The sequence below is a fragment of the Choloepus didactylus genome, chromosome 9, assembly GCF_015220235.1.
Source record: "Choloepus didactylus isolate mChoDid1 chromosome 9, mChoDid1.pri, whole genome shotgun sequence".
NCBI lineage: Eukaryota > Metazoa > Chordata > Mammalia > Pilosa > Megalonychidae > Choloepus > Choloepus didactylus.
In genome coordinates this window covers 95517138-95537537 of record NC_051315.1, presented here as the reverse complement: position 1 = coordinate 95537537, position 20400 = coordinate 95517138, and the positions used below count along the sequence as shown (strand labels likewise).

Here is a 20400-nt window from a genome sequence, read left to right as displayed (position 1 = left end):
ATGCACAGATATAAAGACCTGTACAACATAATCAATCAAACTGACCTCACTGACGTTCCACTGGATCTATACAAAGAAATTAAGAATGGTAGAAATAGGTAAAAAATGAAGGTAAAAATAAAAGATTTTCCCTTATTTTTCAATGCTATACAATTAAAAAAAAACAATTTATAAAGATGACATAATAATCATGAAGGTGTTTCCACCTAATTACTAAGCTTTAACATAAATAAAACAAAAAATGACAGAAGTAAATGATCAAAAGGTTTAAGCAACACAAGTGTCCATCAACAGAGATTGTATAATCAAAATGTGGTATATTCATAAAATGGAATATTATTCAATCTTGAAAAGGAATGAGGTTCTGACACATGCTACAGCATGCATGAAGCTTAAAGGCATTTCGTTGAGTGAAATAAGCCAGGCACAAAAGGACAAATATTATATAATCTCATTTATATGAAATTTCTAGAATAGGCAAATTCATAGAGAGAGAAAATAGAGGCTCCAAGGGCTTGGAGTAGAGGAGCAGTCATGGGGAATTACTGCTTAATGTAAACAGAGTTTCTGTTTTGGGTGATGAAAAAGTTTTGCTAATGGATGGTGTTAATGTTATATAACATGGCAAATGTAATTAATGCCCTGAATTTGTACACTTAAAAATGGTCAAAATGGCAAATTTAATGTTATATATATTTTATCACAATTGAAATAAAAGCCTCCTAAGTAACTGAAAAGGCAAACTGGATGGGAGAAAATACTCCCAATAATCAAATTTAGAACAATTTTAGCATCAAAAAAGGGTATCCTTCTTTTTTACTTTCATTTTAATTCGTATTTTTATTTTTACTTTTTGGAGTAATGAAAATGTTCAAAAATTGATTGTGGTGACAAATGCACAACTATATGATGATACTGTGAACAATTTTACATTCTGGATTGTATGGTATGTGAATATATTTCAATAAAATTATATATTATTTCAATAAAGTTGAATATATATTTAAATAAAATTGCATTAAAAAAGATTAAAAAAACAGCTAAATGCCTTTTTAAATAAGACCAGTTTATCGGAACTAGAAAAGACTAGCTTATCGGAGCTTCTGAAATGTCTTACATTAGTTTGCGGATAATGGTACTTTTATAAAATGTTTAAGGCCAAAAAATAATATAAAAAAGAATAATATAAAATTTGTGCTCAACTGAATTGAATAACACTTGTGATAAACTTTTTGTATATCAACAGTAATTATGTTCTATGATGTGTCAGCTTAAAACACAATTTTCAGTTACATTTAAATACCTTTGTCTTAAGGTGCCTGTTTCAGGATGTGAAAAGCACAATAAAGGACAAAAATTGATGGAAATTATAGATGTGCAGAAAGGGAATTTTATTTGCTTTGGTTTATACTATCTGCAAAGAGTCTACAAATTGTTAAATTGTTAAGATCTTGCAAAATTTGTACAAGTTTGATGGGCTTATTAACAAAATTTTTTAATGGGACATGTGACTAATATCCTAGTAATGTAAACCTAGAATTAAATTATCTCTCTATTGAAATTACAAACTGATATTGGAGAAATCAATCTATGTTTGATTCTATGTAACCTGTCCAGAAAGCAGAGATTTAGTTTCTCACAAGAGTAACTTTTTATTCTTTATATCTAACCAGGATATATCCTTGACTATTTAAAACAACAAAAAAAAAGTTCCTCATTTCTGAATGATTTAAGGTTTCTTGTTCCTTATAAAATATTCTCTTATCCTTTTGATTATTAGGTAGCCGAACTGCCAAGTATTCATTGTTCTCGGGCATCCACAATTCTATATTATTCAAGTGACCAAATCACCTCTGATGGGAAAATGCAATGGTTTATTTTCATGCATGGGACTCTCAAGGGATGTTTCCTCATTGCTTTCAATATTTCCCACAATAAACATAAATTAATTCTAAATTAAAAAAATTAACCACTATAGCCAATAATAAAACATTGAATAAATAAAAATAACTGATACTCAAATAAGAGAAAATGAAAACTTATTTGTCTCACCAGAAGTGACTATTAGATGAACTCATTTGAAAGCAGATACTAAAACAGAAAAATTTAAGCATTTTAGATTGTCTTTTTAGGAACAACTGTAGTTCATCCCCAGTTGAAGGAAAATTCTTTTTCACATTAGAGTATAACAGTAAATAAATGTATAAGGAAAGACAGATTTAGAAAATCCCATTTTTGCAACCCTCAATTAATGAATTAAATAATTCTTTCAGGCAAGGGTCATCAGTGGATCCTAAAACGTACCATGAAAAGATACCGAAAACAAGATAGTCATACTGTGCCTAAGTATCATGCCAAGGACAACTTGCTAAATTCCAAAAGGAAAAACATATCTTTACAATGAAGAGATGTTATTATCAGCACTGCTAGTTAATGGGTTAACAAAAGTTTAACAAAACCCTTTCTCCTTCCTTTGGGTAAATGTATCTAGAATTATTTCATCGGAAATTTGACAAATGTGAACTATCAGTTGTGTTACCAGGCAACATTAGTTGTGGTAAAGATGGCCCTTGATCTAGACTGAGAGGATCATGAAGGAACTATAAATAGCTGGTGGGAACTCACAACCTTGGGCTTCTCTGATTGCACGTTAACTTATAATTCAGGCATTTCCCTTCCCAGGATTCGGAAATTGCTACACCTACAAGATCTAATGGCTTCTGTGTAGTATGGGCTTCTAAGCTAGGGAGGTACCTAAACCCATCAATTTGGTCTCATACCCTCACTTGGAAGACCAAAGAATAGCCCTTGGACTGCTGTGAGGAATCCTGCTGAAAAGAAACACATTACACTATTCTACTGGCATAATGGGTTTTCTGTCATCTAAGTGAAACTGGTGCCAGAAAAGGCCTATTGTAGACATGTGAGTTTGATTGTCTACCTGAAGCCAATATCACCACTGGTGCTCAAGTAGGCACTGTAATCACCTTCATCAAGCAATCAAACAAAGGAAGATTTCTGTCTTGTTTTATTTCTTAGGAAAAAAAGAAAAGAGAATTGAAGCAAGTAGGGCAAAATATTAAATCTGACAAATTCAAGTGGGAAATACAAATGTGAGTGGAAACTACACAGTGTTCCTCTGATATTGTGCATAATTCTTACACAGTTGACATATGGAATATTCTTTTTAAAAGAAAGAAGCCTAGAATGTATTATAGGTCACATATACAGTGGCAGACTCTCTTAAGGTTTATACTTTCAGTAAAAATTCTGAAGTTCTAAAATATACCATTGTCATTAAAATATTCAGCTAGTCTCAAAAGTAAAATACCTTGAGAACAGTAAATTAAATAAAACTAAGAACAATAATCGCAGCCAAACACAAATCAAACTCTCCAGTGATAGGTTCTTCAATTTTTGTCTTATAAATTCACAAAGTTGAATCAAAGTCAGTATCAATGTAAGAATAAGGAGAGCAAGATAAAAATCAAAGTAAGAGAAACAAGACGTATTACTCACGGTAAAAGAAAGGGATGAACTCCACTGTGAGAGAAGCTGGTTTGTATTTCTGTCTGCTCTTTTCCATAGTACTAAGGATTCGTCTATCATTAAAAATAAGTTAATAAATTATAACATGGACAAGTGGTATGGCACAATTATAAAACAAATGTAATATTTTACTTTTGATCTGTGTACTCAATGATACATCTTCATGATTTGCCTAATCTTGAAAAGGAAGTCTGATCAGTAACTTAAGTGCCTGTCAATTAAAGGATTCTTCTTTGGAATAAAGCAACACTGTTTGTTTTTTCTAACTGCCTAATGGCCAAACATGGCAGTCAGGTTACATCTTCAAAGAAGTAGAAATTGAAAAAGGAACCTGGCCTTAAATTTTCCATTCTGTAAAAGAACTAATTTGACAGCTAAGACTAGTAGCTCATTACTGCAGTATAACTGAAATTTATCAGAAATCAGGCTACTGCTGCCACTTTCTGATGCCAAGAAGTCCAGAACCATTAACTTCATTCACCTTAAAGATATAGATCCAGTATGGGCTGCGATTATTTTTGCTTTTAATGACAATTCCAATTGCTTAGATGACTGTAATCTTTATACAGACTTTTGGTAAGACCAACACAAACACCATGTGCTTTCACTAAGAGCATTTCATAAGCCCAGTATTTTTTTTATTTCAAACATAACATCCTAGAACATTACTGCATCTTATTTTATTAAGATCATAATCAAAGATCTACGGTTTTATGACAACACAAAATTTACTGGAGTTTCAAATAAAAAATTCAGCTATATAGTAGAAAATTAATTTTAAAAGGATGAAAATTGATTTAGGTTTCACTTAGATTTCTCTATGAGATTATTTCCATTTTGTGCATTTATCATAAATTACAGTATGAACTAATAGAATGGTTAGATCCAACAAAGACAATAATAAACATCCTCACCTGATTAACATAATGAAATGTACTTCTGCAATTTGTGATTAATGACTCATTCTAAAGGCCTTGTATTCAGTATAAGAGACAAATAATTTCCATTATAGTTGTAAAAATTTAATATGCTAACATAAAGAAAAGGGGTGAGAACTATTATACTTATTATAACACAAATATTAAAGCATAACTAATTTGGACTGCATGTTTTCAACAGGTTAAGTTAGTAGAGCTAAAAATGAACTAATTTTTTGTAAGATTTTTAGAACATAGCATACTTGAATCCTCCATTATCACTGGATGATATTTGGGCCTAGTCTCTAGCACTGAGCGAATACCAGTATATGTCAACTGGTTTCTGACAGGGCTCCATTATGTTTGCATTCATATCAGTTTTTTAAGCTCATGTCCCCCGGTTAATTTAGTTGCGCTGCATTTTGGTGTTTCCATCATGCCCACAATATAACTGTTTTTCTTAATTTTTAAACTTTTTATTTAGAAATAATTGCAAATTCTCAGAAAAGTTGCAAAAATAAGAAGAACTGTAAGAACATCAAAATATAATTTACCCAGGTTCATTGATAACATTTTATTCCCAACTGATTTATGATGTGTTCGCTCTTTCCCCATAAATATATATATATTACATATATATTTATATGTACACATATTCACACATGTAATACTGTTCTGAATATTTAAGGGTTAGTGTTTTAGTTTCCTTAACTGCTCAAGCAAATACCATAAAATGGGTCAGGTTAAACAAAGGGAGTTCATTAGCTCACGGTTTTAAGGCTAAGAGAAAGTCCAAATAAAGGTATCATCTAGGTGATACTTTCTTTCCAAAGACTAGCTTTCTGGCACTGGCTGCTAGCAACCCTTGGTCCTTGGCTTCTCCGTCACATGGCAATGCAGACAGGGGCATCTCCTTTCTCCTCCAGATTCCACTGAATTTCAGCTTCTGGATTTCTGTTGCATCCTCTCTGTCCAAATTTCATTCTACTTATGAAGAACCCCAGTAACAGGATAAAACCCATCCTGATTGAGTGGGCCCCACCTTAATTGAAGTAATCTCATCAATCGGTCCTACTTAAATGTGTTTACACCTAAAGGAATGGATTAAGTTTAAGACCATGTTTTGCAGGTGTAGAAACCACCGCAGTCAGTTACAACATCAAGGCCCTTTCTCTCTAAATACTCAATTCAGCATATATTTCCTAAGATTAGGATACTGTCTTAAATAAGCACAGTATAAATTGTAACAACTTTAATATCAATACAATTCTTTTTAGCTAATCTACCATCCATATTTCAGTTTTGTCAATTGACCCAATAACGTTCCTTCTGGCACATCTCCCCTTCTTATCATACTCAGGTATTATATTTGGTTGTTGTCTCTTTATCCTCCTTTAACCTAGAACATCCCCAACAGACGTTCCTTGTGACATTTTAAAAGAATACTGACAGAGGCAGGGCAAGATGGTGGCAAAGGGAAGTGAAGAATCTAGACAGTCTTCTAGAGCACCTAGTAAAGAGGCAGGAACAACTACTAAATAGTCTGGAACTGTTTAGGGGAATCCGTGACTGGATACACATCGTATACCAGTCTGGAATGGGAGGAAGAGCCAGGACCACAGCATAGAACTGTAATAAAGACCCCCAAACTGTGGAGGTGGTGCACCTGCCCCACTGGCATGGCAAGCTGAGTTGGAAAACTCCCCTGTGGGAAAAAGAAGTGGTCTCTGCAGGGAGCAAGGGAAGGTAGCTCAACCAGGCCCCAATCATGGTTTTAACTAATTAACACATTTGGATTACTGAATACAAGCTATGAGCACAGATATAACTGCAGCAAGCAGGAAAGGAACACTGAGGTCTCTCTCAGCAGAAAGGAGGTGGGGCTGTTGGAAAAAAAATAAAATAAAATAAACAAGTAAAACCAGATGCTTTTGGAGTGGGCCGAGCACAGAATACTGGAAAAGTGCTGTGCCCAAGTAAAACCAGATGCTTTTGGAGTGGGCCAAGCTCAGAATACTGGAAAAGGGCTGTGCCCCAACGAAAGGGACACATAGAGCCAGGTACCAACTCCAGCTCATGACAGAGAAAACTGGAGGCCTGAGGACTGACTCTGAAAAAGCCTGTCCTTTTAAAAACAATTCTAAGCAATTCATTAGAGAAAGTCTCAGGTATTTTCAATTGTCAGCACTGACCCAGACAAGACAGATCTAAGATGAGTAAGGAGTCAAGTAAAGGATTTAATTCCTAAAGGGTATATCTTCTCCAAGAAAAGGGGGAGTGGGGCCCAGCTCAAGTGGCAGCCCTCCTTCAGAGAATTCAGACCCCAGGGGCTGGGAAAAACAAAACAAAACAGAAAGACCTTAAGCTTGGCTTCTAACTCATCTTCGGTCTCAACTACAACCCTGGCAGGGACAGAATCTGCTTGGAATTAAAGGCACCACACCTCTTTAGGCTGGTGGGGAGCTGTGGGATGACAAGTGCTACCTGCTGGGCAGAATAGGAAGAGCACAAAGTTTGAGGTCTCCCTGGAATGTGTGACAACATGGTGAGTCTCATCCCAAAGGAAACGTGATACTGATTACACCATCCTCCTGAGACCTGAGCCTGTCTGGTCTGGGAAAATCTGTTTGGGGTCAATCACAAATGAGTAAACACTCCTCAAGGGAAAAAAAAAAAAAAAAAAAAAATAGTTCCATATAGGCAGGCAAGAACGAGAACTACAAGAGCTGAAAAATTTTGATCAGTAAAACAGAAACTATGCTAGAGGTCTAGAATAAATTGAACTGAATGTCAAAGAACAGAGAACAAAGCCAACCAAAAGAAAGCCCTAGGTAAAAGAGTGAAAACAACTTCTAGAAAAAACTAATAAAGGAAACCACGTGTTTAGACAGCAACAAAAAACTGAGTCACCCTGGGGAAAATGGAGATATGACAAAGTGAAAGGAACAAACTAACACTTCAAATGAGATGCAGGAGCTGAAACAACTAATTGAAGATGTTCAAAGAAACATGCTATAACAGTTTGTATATATCAAGAAAAAGCCATGTTCTTTGACACAATATTGTGGGGGTAGACGTATCAGTGTTGATTAGGCTAGACCTTTGGATTAGGTTGTTTCCATGGAGATGTGACCCACCCAACTGAAAGTGATAACTCTGATTAGATAATTTCCATGGAGCTGTGGCCCCACCCATTCAGCATGGGCCTTGATTAGTTTATTAGAGCCCTATATAAGAGCACAAACAGAAAGAACTTAGTGCTGGAACTTACAGAGACATTTTGAAGATGGCCGTTGAAAGCAGAGTTTTGTTGATGCTGTGCAGGTACTAGCCCAGAGTTTGCCCTGAGCAGCTGTGAGTGACATTTTGGAGAAAAACTGAGAGAGACATTTGGGAGAACGCCAGTTTGAAACACAACCTGGGAGCAAGCAGACACCAGCCATGTGCCTTCCCAGCTAAGAGGTTTTCCAGATGCCAATGACCTTTTTCCAGTAAACATACCCTATTGTTGATGCCTTACCTTGGACACTTTATGGCCTTAAGACTGTAATTTTGTAACCAAACAAACCCGCTTTAAAAAAGCAATCCATTTCTGGTGTTTTGCAAAATGGCAGCACTAGCAAAACAGAACACATGCTAAATCAATGCAAAAATTGCAAAAATCAAATCAATGAGTTGAAGGAAAGTATGGCAAAAGTGATGAAGGATATAAAGAAGACACTAGATGAACATAAGAAAGAACTCAAAAGTTTGGAAAAACAAATGGCGGAACTTATGGGATTGAAAGGCACCATAGAAAAGATAAAAACACAATGGAAACTTACAACAGCAGATCTGAAGAGGCAAAACAAAGGATTAGTGAACTAGAGGACAAACATCTGAAATCCTACACACAAAAGAAAAGATAGAGAAAGGAATGGAAAAATATGAGCAGGGTCTCAGGGAACTGAATGACAACATGAAGTGCATGAATATTCATATCATGGGTGTCCCAGAAGGAGAAGAGAGGTAAAAAGGGGCAGAAAGAATAATGGCGGAAATAATCACTGAAAATTTCCCATCTCTTCTGAAAGAGATAAAATTACAAATCCAAGTGCAGCATACCCCAAACAGAATAAACCCAGACAGACCTACTCCAAGATACTTATTAATCAGATTGTCAAATGTCAAAGACAAAGACAAAAGAGATTTCTGAAAGCACCAAGAGAAGAGTGATTTATCACATACAAGGGAAGCTCAATAAGACTATGTGCTGATTTCTCAGCAGAAACCACGAAGGCAGGGATATGATATATTCAAGGTATTGAAAGAGAAAAACTGCCAACCAAGAATTCTATACCTGGCAAAACTGTCCTTCAAAAAATGAGAGAGAATTTACAATATTTTCAGATAAATAGACACTGAGAGAGCTTATGAACAAGAGACCTGCTCTATAAGAAATACTAAAGGGAGCAACATAAGCAGATAGGAAAAGACAGGCAAGAGAAGTTTAGAAAACAGTATGGAAATGAAGACTAACAGTAAGGGTAAAAAGAGAGGGAGGGAAAAAAATTTTAAATAAGAGAGATAAAATCCAAAAGACACAATGGTAGATAGGAGTACAATATTTTAAGTACAATGAACAAAGCTGACTGTGAGTAGGGTTGGAAGAGGAAATCTAGGGGCATGTATGACACTAGAAGGAAAAATAGAAGATAAGGACTGGGACTATATAACTTAGCAAAATCTAGCGTGGACAACAATGGTGATTAAATTTACAAATACGAAAATGTTTTTACATGAAGGAGAACAAATGAATTTCAATATTGCAAGGTGTTAAAAATGAAATGGTATATGGAAAAATACAATCAATGCATATTAGAATCCACAGTTAACAGTAACACTGTAATATACTTCCGTGAAATGTAACAAAGGCAATATACAAAAGCTAAATATCAATGAGAGGAGGCTATAAGGGAGGATGTTCCGGTTTGCCAATGCTTCACTGAAGAAAGGCCAATGGCATCCGGAACACCTCTGTCAGCTAGGAAGGCACATGGCTGGTGTCTGCTGGTCCTTTGCTCCCAGGTTGCATTGCTTTCAGCTTCTGATTCCAGCAGCTTTCTCTCTAAGTGTCTCCCAGGTTGTGTTGCTTTCAGCTTCTAATTCCAGTGGCTTTCTCTCAAAGGGTCTGGGCATCCTTTCTTAGCTTCCCCAGGGCAAGCTCTGGTTTCATGTCTTAGCATCTCCAAACATCCTTCTGTCTGCAACTCCAAGTATCTCTAAGCATCAGCATCAGTGTCAACTCTTAGCTTATCTCCACAGTGTCTCTCTCAGTTGCTCTGAGCTCCTTCTGTCTGTGAGCTCTCATATAGGTCTCCAGTGATATTAAGCCCCACCCTGAAAGGGCAGGGCCCATATCTCCATGGAAATGATTTAATCAAAGGTTTCGCCCACAGTTAACAACTCCATGGAAACACTCAATAAAAAGATTAATGTCTGCCCTCACAAGATTGCATTAAAGAACGTGCCTTTTGAGGGACATAATATATCCAAACTGGCAAGGAGGGGTATGGGATTCTTGGTATTATTGTTACTGTTTTTCCTTTTTATTTTATTTTTATTCCTCTTTTATCCCCTCTTCTTTCTTTGTGGAAGAAATGGAAATGTCCTCATATAGATTGTGGTGATGAATGCATAACTATGTGATTATACCAGGAACCACTGATTGTTTACTAAGGACAGATTCTATGGTGTGTGAACAAAACTGTTTAAAAAATAAACAGAAAGATACAAGTGCTGGAGAAAATGTGGAGAGAGGGTTGTACCTATTCACCATTGGTAAGGAAGGAGAATGGTGCAGCCTATCTGGAGTGCAGCGTGGTGATTCCACAGGAGACTACAGGGTTGCCATATGATCCTGCAACCCCGTTATTAGGGATATACTTGAAGAACTGAAAACAGAAATGAATGGACATTTGCACACTGGTATTTATAGTGGCAGTATTCGTGATTTGCAATGGATGGAGGTGACCTAAGGGTACATCGACTGATGAACAGAAGGGCAAACTGAGGTGTATATATACAATGGAATACTGAGTGGCTGCAAGAAGAAACGAAGTTGTAAAGCATGCAACGAGATGAATGAACCTTGAGGAAAGTGCATTGAGTGAAATAAGCCAGATATGAAAAAACTAATATGGACTAACTATAATGTGCAAACTCTGAGAATATAATTTGAGGGCATAGGATATCATGGATAGGCTTATTTTAAGGGTTCCTAAAATAAAGAATAGAAGCTCTTACAGCAGACACATCTCTTACTGAGTTGTTATGGTTATTGCTAAATTCTGAGACACTGGGCTCTTTGTGTACAACCTGGTCGTTCCCTGGAACTTTGGGTATCAGTGTGACACCTAAGATTCAGAGCTAGAGCTCTGCAGCTATGAAAGTCAGTATTAACCCATACAGCAACTGTTTAAAAAGCTGAAAAAGAGATCAGACTTCAATTAAAGACATGAATGAAGCTGATCTGGTTAGGACTAAGGCAAATCAGACTAAAGGGTAAAGGAAGATATTGATGGTGTTTTAAAACTTCAACTTCCGTGTGAGACCATAGGAAGAGATGTTTATTTGGTGCAAAATTTGTATCTTCTGTACCCACTATCTAATTTAACTTGTATGGTCAGTTTATTCAAACACCATAATTACATGGAACCTTGACTAGGGAGTGAGATCTTGTTGGTCTGTGCAGGTTAGTGTGATGCCCCAATACATCCCAGAGTAATTTGGACAGAGAAAAAAAAAGTATTTGCAAAGCCCCCTTGAGGGAATAGAGAAAAATGTGGAAATATTAAACTTCCCCACCTCAGGAATTCCTGATATTCTGGCAAGCACTGGAGACTACCAATTTAAATGTCCAGGCCCTCAGGCTTGGGGCTTTCCCTTATGAAACTTGTTCCTGCGAAGAAGCAGCTAAGTCTACTTATAATGGTGCCTAAGGGTCACCCCCAGAGAACCTCTTTTGTTGCTCAGATGTGGCCTCTCTCTCGAAACCAACTCTGTAGGTAAACTCACTCCCCCTATGTGGAACGCAACTCCCAGGGGTATAAATCTCCCTGGCAATGTGGGACATGGCTCCCAGGGATGAGCCTGAGCCCAGCATCATGGGATTGAGAAAGCCTTCTTGGACTACAAGGGGGAAGAGAAATGAAATAAAATTTCAGCAGCTGAGAGATTTCAAACAGAGTTGAGAGGTCATTCTGGAGGTTATTATTATGCATTATATAGATATCCCTTTTTAGTTTTTAGTGTATTAGAATAGCTAGAAAGAAATACCTGAAACTTTTGAACTGTAATCCAGTAGCCTTGACTCTTGAAGATGATTGTATATCTATATAGCTTTTACGGTGTAACTGTGTAATTGTGAAAACCTTGTGACTGACACTCCCTTTATCCAGTGTTAAGGACAGATGAGTAAGAAAATAAAGACAAAAAATAAATAAAAGGGGGCCCGGGTTGCTTTGGGTGTTCTTTTTATTTTTATTTTTATTCTTATTTTAATTTTTTTGGAGTAATGAAAACATTCAAAAATTGATTGTGGTGATGAATGCACAACTATATGATGATACGTGAACCACTGATTGTACACTTTGGATGATTATCTGGTATGTGAATATATCTCAATAAAATTACATTACATATGACAACATGGATGAACCTTGAAGACAATGCTGAGTGAAATAAGCCAGACACAAAAGGAGAAATATTGTATGTTACCATTAATGTGAACTCTGTGAAAAATGTAAAATAAATATTTTATATTGTAGAACGTATGAGACCTTGAGATAGACAGCAACTGGTGAAGGGGGAATGATAATCTAATAAGAATGCTATTTAAGGTAATCTCAATGTTATGGGAATGCTCAGGAATGATTATGGTTTGCAAATTTTCTTGGGTATCGTAGGAACATATTGGAAGCAATGCAGTTATTTTAGGTTATTTGTTTTTCTTATTCCTTTGTTTTGTTAGGGTTTGTTAATTTTCTTAAGAGTATGGTAGGGGCATGTTGAAAGCAATACAGTTATTTTAGGTTGTTCATTTTTCTTATTCCTTTGTTTTGTTTCATTTGAATTTTTTAAATTTTTTGATAAAGTAACAAAAAAAGCTATTGCATTAAAAAAAATTAGCTTCAACACAGTTATTTTAGATTATCTGGTTTTTCTTATGCCTTTGATCACAGTTTATTAATTTTCTTGGGGTATGGTAGGAACATCTTGGAAGCAATGTAGTTATTTTAGATTATTTGTTTTTCTTATTCCATTGTTTGGTTATGGTTTGTTAATTTTCTTGTGGTATAGTAGGAATATGTTGGAAGGAAAGTAGTTATTTTAGCTTGTTTTTCTTAATCCTTTGCTTTGTTTTGTTTGAAATGTGTTTTCTTTTGTTGTTTGTTTGTTTTAATTTTTTGATAAAGTTAAAAAAATTACATTAGAAAAAAAACAAAAAACCCCTTTCCCTTCTCTACCTCTCTGCCTACCAGTCAATCATCAATCATTAGTATGTGACTCATGAATTATTTCCCCAATGGTTTATACTTCTTTACTGTACACATTGTCCCAAATTTTGCCAGCAGGAGCTCCAGGGTATAAGTTTAAGGTAATTAAATCATTTTTCTCTGTGGGCAGTCAATAAATCTTATTGAACTTGCTCTGGGAACAAATAAGTATTTTTTTTTTGAATATATACAAGAATGAATGAAAAAGTCATTTTGAGGAAAGATTTCTTTCCCTAAACTTATTTCAGTACAATTAAGGAAATCTTTCTATTTCCATGAGATTCTGCAAGCAAAAGCAAAATCAAGCTAATAAATTAATCATATATTAATCTAATCAAATCAGATGGAGGTATGAAAAGCATCCACTGTTTCATCAAACAAGAAAAGAAATTGTAAATGACTCTGTACTTAGAATTATACTAATTTTAGCACAATGAAAAAGAAAAAAGCATATATTCCAAATTTATTTTTAATGTCACAATCAGATTAATAAATAAGATATAAGTTATTGCTATTGATCCCTTGCACAGGTCTTTCACGAGCTACAATTTTCCTAATTCCATGATTTACTTGTATCATGCTTCATATCCCTGCCAAAGTCAAACTCAAAGTGAAAGAAACCCAAGTCTGAATCAATTCATACATCATGGGCAAGACACATGCACATTACAGATAAGACACGGACCGCTTCTAATATAATTCCTGGCATACATAATGCATACACTCATTAAATGTGACCATTCATCCTCTACTATTGGTTCTGCCTCCTGCTGCCATCCCACATATGTATAATTGTCTTTCTATATTATGTTATAGTTACATTTTTTTTGTTTTTGGCTCTTAAAAATTGTTTTCTTTTTCAATTACCAATTTAATTTATTTTGTTCTCATATATATCTTTTTAGTTTTTCTCTTCTTTAAATTCATTCTGCTCTTATTATCATGTATTCCTTTTAGAAGCCTCTCTGTCATTTTCAAACCATAATTTTATGTTCTTCTTCCTGTGTCTGTCTTGCTGTGTTTAAAGAAAAATTCTTTCACAACTTAAAATGGTCTCTTAGATTTGCCAGTACTGACAAGCTCAAGATAGAGGACACGTGTTTTAGTTTCCTAGACTGCTCAAGCAATTACCATTGGGTAGAGATAAACAATGGGTTGGGCTAAACAATGGGAATTTATCTGCTCATGATTTTGAAGCTACAAGAAAGTCCAAATCAAGGTGTCATCAAGGCGATGCTTTCTTCCTGAAGACTGGTACATTGCAAGGCACATGGCAGCCTCTCCTAGCCTCACTGTTCTCTTCTGGGTTTCAATGATGTTTAGCTTCTTGCTTCCATGGCTTTCTCTCCTTCCCTCTGTGAATTTCATTCCATGTATAAAGGACTCCACTGTTAGGGTTAAGAACCATCCTGGTTGCTCTGGGCCACAATTTAACTGAAGTAACCATATCAAAAGGTCCTACTTAGAATGGGTTCACACCCACAGGAATGGATTAAGTTTAAGAACATGTTTTTCTGAGGAACATACAGCTTCACACCACAATGGGGAAGTAACAAGTAGAAGAAAGAGAAATACTTTCCTTAAGAAATCCATGGCATAAATTTCAAAATAGAATATTGATTAGGCAGGAACCAAAGTGCTGATTAAACAAAAAGGCTACAAATGGAGCACTGTTAGGTGCCTCTTTTGAGTCTTGATAAGAGTCATGGGTAGTGCACAGAGAAAAGGCCAAAAGTCATCACTAGTGCTACCAGCCAAATATTTCCATTTCTACCCTTTGGCAGTAGGTAGAATTGACCTTCTTGGCCCCATTGTGGTAAATGTGGCCATGTGTCTTATTTTGGACAGTGAGTTCTGAATGAAAATGAGATCATTTATCACATGTCAAGAGCATTAAATTGCCAATGTAAAACTCTTCAGAGTTTTCTTTTCCCCCTCACATGGTAACTACCTAAGCCTCAGAGGCTGACTACTCTGATGGCTTGAAAGCTTGAGTAACTGTGATGAGTAGGAGCACCCTACCAACCCACAGTAGACAGAAAACATGAAAAAGAAATAAACCTTTGTTATTCTAAGCCCCTTGTTTGTTACCTGCAACATAATCTAGCCTATGTTGACTGATGTAACATCTTTGCAAAGGCAATTGCAAAACATTTTCCCCTTGACAAAAGGGACAAATTAGAAGCTCACTATAAAAGGAAGTATTCAGAAGGTCAATAGTATCTCCCATTAATAAACAGTAAAGAAAAGTCTTATGAGAACTTCTCTCAATGCATAAAGGAAAGTGAATGTATGAATAAGCCAAGAGGGCTGCTATACTTAATAGTTAGGGTACTTGTGCCTATTATTTCTATTCTTATTTCTTACTTTAATTAAAGGATGTGTTTTTATTGCAACAAATTATTAGCATTTCTATAAAGAATATACAAAGTTCCCTCTATACAAATGTTCCATCAGTTATCAATTCTTCACCAGCAACTATGGGTGACTATTCAAATGAGAGAATACACCCTGAAAACCCTAAAAAGCCCATAAAATCAAACTTTTAGCAATAAGATACTGCAATCATGTTATAGGAAGTGGGCCAAGCTAAAGTGAAAATGAAAACGGAAAAATCCTGAGACTAAAAGTGTGGCAGATTTGGTAATCCTAAAAAAGAAGATTTACCTGAGCATGATGATACATCTCTTCTTATTCTGTACCCACAGGTAAGAATAAAACATGAGTTTAAAACACTTCTTTTTGAGCTCTGTACAGATAATTAAACTACTATCACTAAGCTCCAAACCTACTATTCTATATTCTCAGTGTTGTGATGCTAGGTCCAGCATTCTGCAAATTGTATTTCTCTTTTCCCAGATGCTTCCTTTTTGGGCTCACCTATAAAGGTTTCTAAATGGACAGGAAGGAAGAAAGTGGGACAAAGGGACTCATTCCTTATTCTCTTTTCTTATTAGCATCATCCCAACAACAGTTCTTAACTGTGGCAATGGCATTCGATTCCTGTCTTCAGTTCATTTTTGGTACTCTCCAAACCAGCCTCTTCAGGCCCCTCAGTGATACCAGCACCATCTAAGCAATGTTTCTTTCCTCAGAAGTCTGAGCCCCAGTGCTGCAGGGATTCTTCTTCAAAATTCTAGATTCTGATTACTCCAATCTCTCTTCCTGTGTTCACACAACTCTAGGAAAAGTAACTGCTTCCTGAAGTTACCTATCTCTAAATCATCTCAGTGTCTACCTTTTGCTGTTTTCAATTCTGTATAACATTTGTTTAAACCAACTCCTTCTATTATATCCTCTTTTTGAAATATCTTGTATGGTTTCTGACCGGACCCTGATTGACAGAAGCTTTAAGACGGAAAGTAAATACACACAATTTTGCTAAAAAAGCATTTTCAAAATATGAAACATGCCATGAAATAAAGAACAAAAGAATTTTTTTTTCAAAAATATGTACCCTACTTGATGCTATCATACTTTTTATATTTCTTATTAGGTTATTAGTATTCGACTGCTTTACAAAATGCAAGTGTAAATTAGATTCAATTATCTGGAAGCAGCATTCATCACTAATTAATTTCCTCCAATCATTTCTCTATCTCAGATTTAAATCTGTGGAACTTATACGCAACTTTCTATTTGCTTCCATAGAGAATAAAAGTTGCTTTTAAAACTTGCACATATTATCACATTAATATTTTAAAGGAATGTTGTGGATAGACTTTGAAGATGGCAGAATAGGGAGCCCTGGGGACTCCTACTCCAGAATAAGAGTCCCCAGGACTCAGTCCTTCCAACAAAACAACTATTAAATAGGCAGTATCTGTCTTAACTATTTTGAAATTCCAGAGGCCAGAAGAATACAGTATAGCATCCAGAGAAGACAGGGCTGATAAATTATGGTAAAGAACTGTAAATTACTCTCTATGCATGGTGGCTAACAGTGCCAATTCTTCATTTTAGCAGTAGGCCACCACAGGGTCCAGTCCCTGGCTACCCGCTACTGATGGCCAGGGACATAAAAATCCTCTTCCCCAAGAACAAGTGTGCACGGTCAACCACTGATCATGGCTTTTGATTAGCGAATTCAGATAACTGGGTCCCGGCTCTGAGGGCAGCCATTTTTTTCAAATTGCCCAGGACAAAGGCGGTGGCAGCCATTGTTTAAACCCTCCCCAGACTGAGATAGCAGTGAAGATTCAAAGACACAGGGCTTCCTCAAGGAAAAAAGTTAGCTGAAGGGCTGCATTTGCTGGGCAGGCCAGGAAAGCTCAGATGTGGAAAGCTGTCAGAAAGTTCTCGGTGCCCTTTCTGACCCCCTAACCAAAGTACTTTGTAACTAATCACTGCCCCCTTCATGGGTTTCTTCATGAGTCCCTGACCCGTTCTGGCTGGGAAAGACCGTATTGGGAAAGTCATCTGTGGGGTGACCCTACTCCCAGGCAAAAGCACCTTGAGACAATGAAAGTAGTATAAAAATCTGTCAAGGTTGACAGTCTGGGACAAAGACCTGCTGGCTTCAGATACCTAGGAGATGGAGGTTTGTCCCCTGGATAACAGGGGGGACAACCAAACTCGCTTAAACAGGGGAACACCAAATAATTTAGAAACAAAAGCCCAGAACAAGGAAGAGGCCCAGTAAGAAGGGAAAACACTGCACAATGCATTCAACTTGGGCAGACCTTCCTGATAGGAGGGCTGAAGCTCACAAAACTCTCTGTATTATCAGCAGCTGGTTACAAAACCAAGAAACAGACATCCCATGGAGTAAACCTCAGAGTTAACATTTTAAATTATTAAAATGTACAGTAAGATTTTGTATATACTAATGTTCATTCGTTGTGTTCTAATTATTCACTTACATTCCTTGAGGTTAGAGAACAATTTTCAATTCTGTAGCCCCAACCTCGGTTCAAAGTCTGGCATAAGTGCTCGATAAATACTTACTAAATTAATAAAATAAAAATAAAAATAAAAATAAAATAAAATAAAATAAAATGTACAGTGTGCAAAAAAAGAGTACAACACAAATAAAGATATAGGAAATTATGGCTCATCTAAAAGAAGGTGATAAAAATACAGATAAAATACAAAAACACCACAGAGGAAGGTGGGAATGCAGGCATATCAAACAAAGCCTTTAAAAAAAATGACCTTAAAAATGCTTAAGGAGATAAAGGAAGGTACAGAGAAAGAACATCAGGATATCAGCAAAACAATGAATGAACAATATGAGAGTCTAAGTAAAGAGACACACATTTTAAAAAAGAACCAAATGGAACCACTAGAGTTGAAGACCACAATAAATAAAATGAAAAATGGCCATGAGGGTTTAAACAGCAGATTGGAGCTGGAAGAAGAAAGAATCAGTGACCCTGAAGACAAAACACTTGAAATGGGTCAGCTTGAGGAGCAGAAAGAAAAAAAAGTAGTATTAAAAGCAAACATAGCCTAAGACAGCATTGGGACACAATCAAGAGGACAACTATACATATTATGGGAGTTCTAAGAGAAGAAAGGGTCAGAAGGAAACATAAAATATTGACAGAAAACTTTCCAGACTTACCAAAAGATATATATATATGCACATCCAAGAAGCCCAGAACACCAAAGAGAACAAACATGAAAAAAAATACATCAGTCATATATTGATTACATTATCTAAAGCAAAGGAGAGAGTTACAAAAGCTGTAAGAGAAAAAAAGGAACATGTTACACAACTAGAGTCCCAATAAGATTGAGGGCCAATTTCTCATCAGAAACATGGACGTAAGAAGGCAGTAGGTTGAAATACTTAAAATGCTAAAGGACAACAACTGCCAGCCAAGCATTTTATATCCAGCAAGACTCTCTTTCAAAACTGAGGGAAAAATTAAGATATTCTCAGATAAACAAAAGCTGAGGGTTCACCACTAGGCCCACCCTACCAACAATGCAAAAGAGAGTTCGTCAGACTGAAAGGAAAGGATACCTGACAGTGGTTCAAAGCAACATAAAGACCTGCACTGTGCCAGTTTGGATGTATTATGTCCCCCAAAACGCCATGTTCTTTAATGCAATCTTGTGGGGGCAGACATATTAGTGTAGATGAGGTTGGAATCTTTGGACTAGGTTGTTTCCATAGAGATGTGACCCACCCAACTGTGGGTAATAACTGTGATTAGATTATTTCCATGGAGGTGTGGCTCCACACAGTAAGTGTGGTTTTGATTAGTTTATTGGGGCCCCGTAAGAGCTCACACAGAAGGAGGTCAGTTTTGCAGCTAAGAGAAACATTTTGGAGAATGCCACTTTGAAACACAACCTGGGAGCAAAGGAAAAATATGCCAGCCACATGCCTTCCCAAACAGTAGAGGTGTTCCAGACACCATTGGCCATTCTTCAGCAAAGGTATCCTATTATTGATGCCTTAGCTTGGACACTCTTATGGCTTTAAGTCTGTAACTCCTTAACCAAATAAACCCCCTTTATAAAAGCCAATCCATTTCTGGTATTTCACATTCTGGCAGCATTAGCAAACCGGAAGATGTGGTAAAGGTAACCATTTGAGTAATTATAAATGCCAGTATCACTGTATTGCATTGTTTGGTAGGAAACTCCACTTTTTATGTCCTACAGACGCTAAACTGCAAATGAATAAAAAGTAATGATAAATCAAGGTTTTGGACATACAATATACAAAGATATAAGTGTTAACAAGTACAAAAAAAATGGAGGTCACGGGGATATAGGAAAAGTATATGTACATCCTACTGAAGTAAGTTTATATCAAACCAATTATAACTGTTACAAATAAAGGATGCCAAATTTTAACTCTATGGTAACCACCAGGAAAACAGATGATAAATATATCCAGATAGAAATGAACAGGTATTCAATATGGTACAACAAAGAGAAAGCAAATAAACATGAGAGTAGGCTTTAACAGAAGTCAGGGACAAAAAAGGTTTAAGACTTACAAAGGCTAAACAGCAAAATGATAGAAGGCCTGTATTATCAGTAGTGACTTTAAATGTAAATGGATGAAACTCTCCAGTCAAAAGTCAGAGATTGTCAGAATGGATAAAAAAGCATGACCCAACTATCCACTCTCTGCAAGAGACTCACCTAAAAGTCAAACATACAAGTCAGCTGAAAGGATGGAAAAATATATACCATGCAAGCAGTAACCAAAAGAGAGCTGGGGTGGCCACACTAATATCAGATAGAACAGAAGTTAGGAGGGACAAAAATGGTCATTACATAATGATAAAGTAGACAATTCAATATGAAGGTATAACAATTATAAATATAAATGCACAGCAGAGCCTCAAAATATAGGCAGCAAATACTGACAGATTTGAAGGGAGAAATTGATGGTTCTATACTAATAGAAGGAAACTTTAACACACCACTCT

General features: G+C 36.2%; 1 protein-coding gene across 15 annotated transcripts in view; it reads right to left on the bottom strand.

Moving 5' to 3' along the window:
* Positions 1-20400, bottom strand: part of NBEAL1 (neurobeachin like 1) — a 281631-nt gene that overhangs the window by 204293 nt on the left and 56938 nt on the right. For 14 of the 15 annotated variants that reach the window (XR_005218944.1, XM_037850425.1, XM_037850424.1 and 11 more), the window contains one exon: positions 3520-3602. The exons of the other annotated variant lie outside the window; for it this stretch is intronic. Coding sequence is in view for 13 of the 14 variants with exons in the window: in XM_037850425.1 (XP_037706353.1) it covers positions 3520-3602 (83 nt within the window). In the remaining variant the exon portion in view is untranslated. The remainder of the gene's footprint in view (positions 1-3519; positions 3603-20400) is intronic. 15 annotated transcript variants of the gene reach the window in all.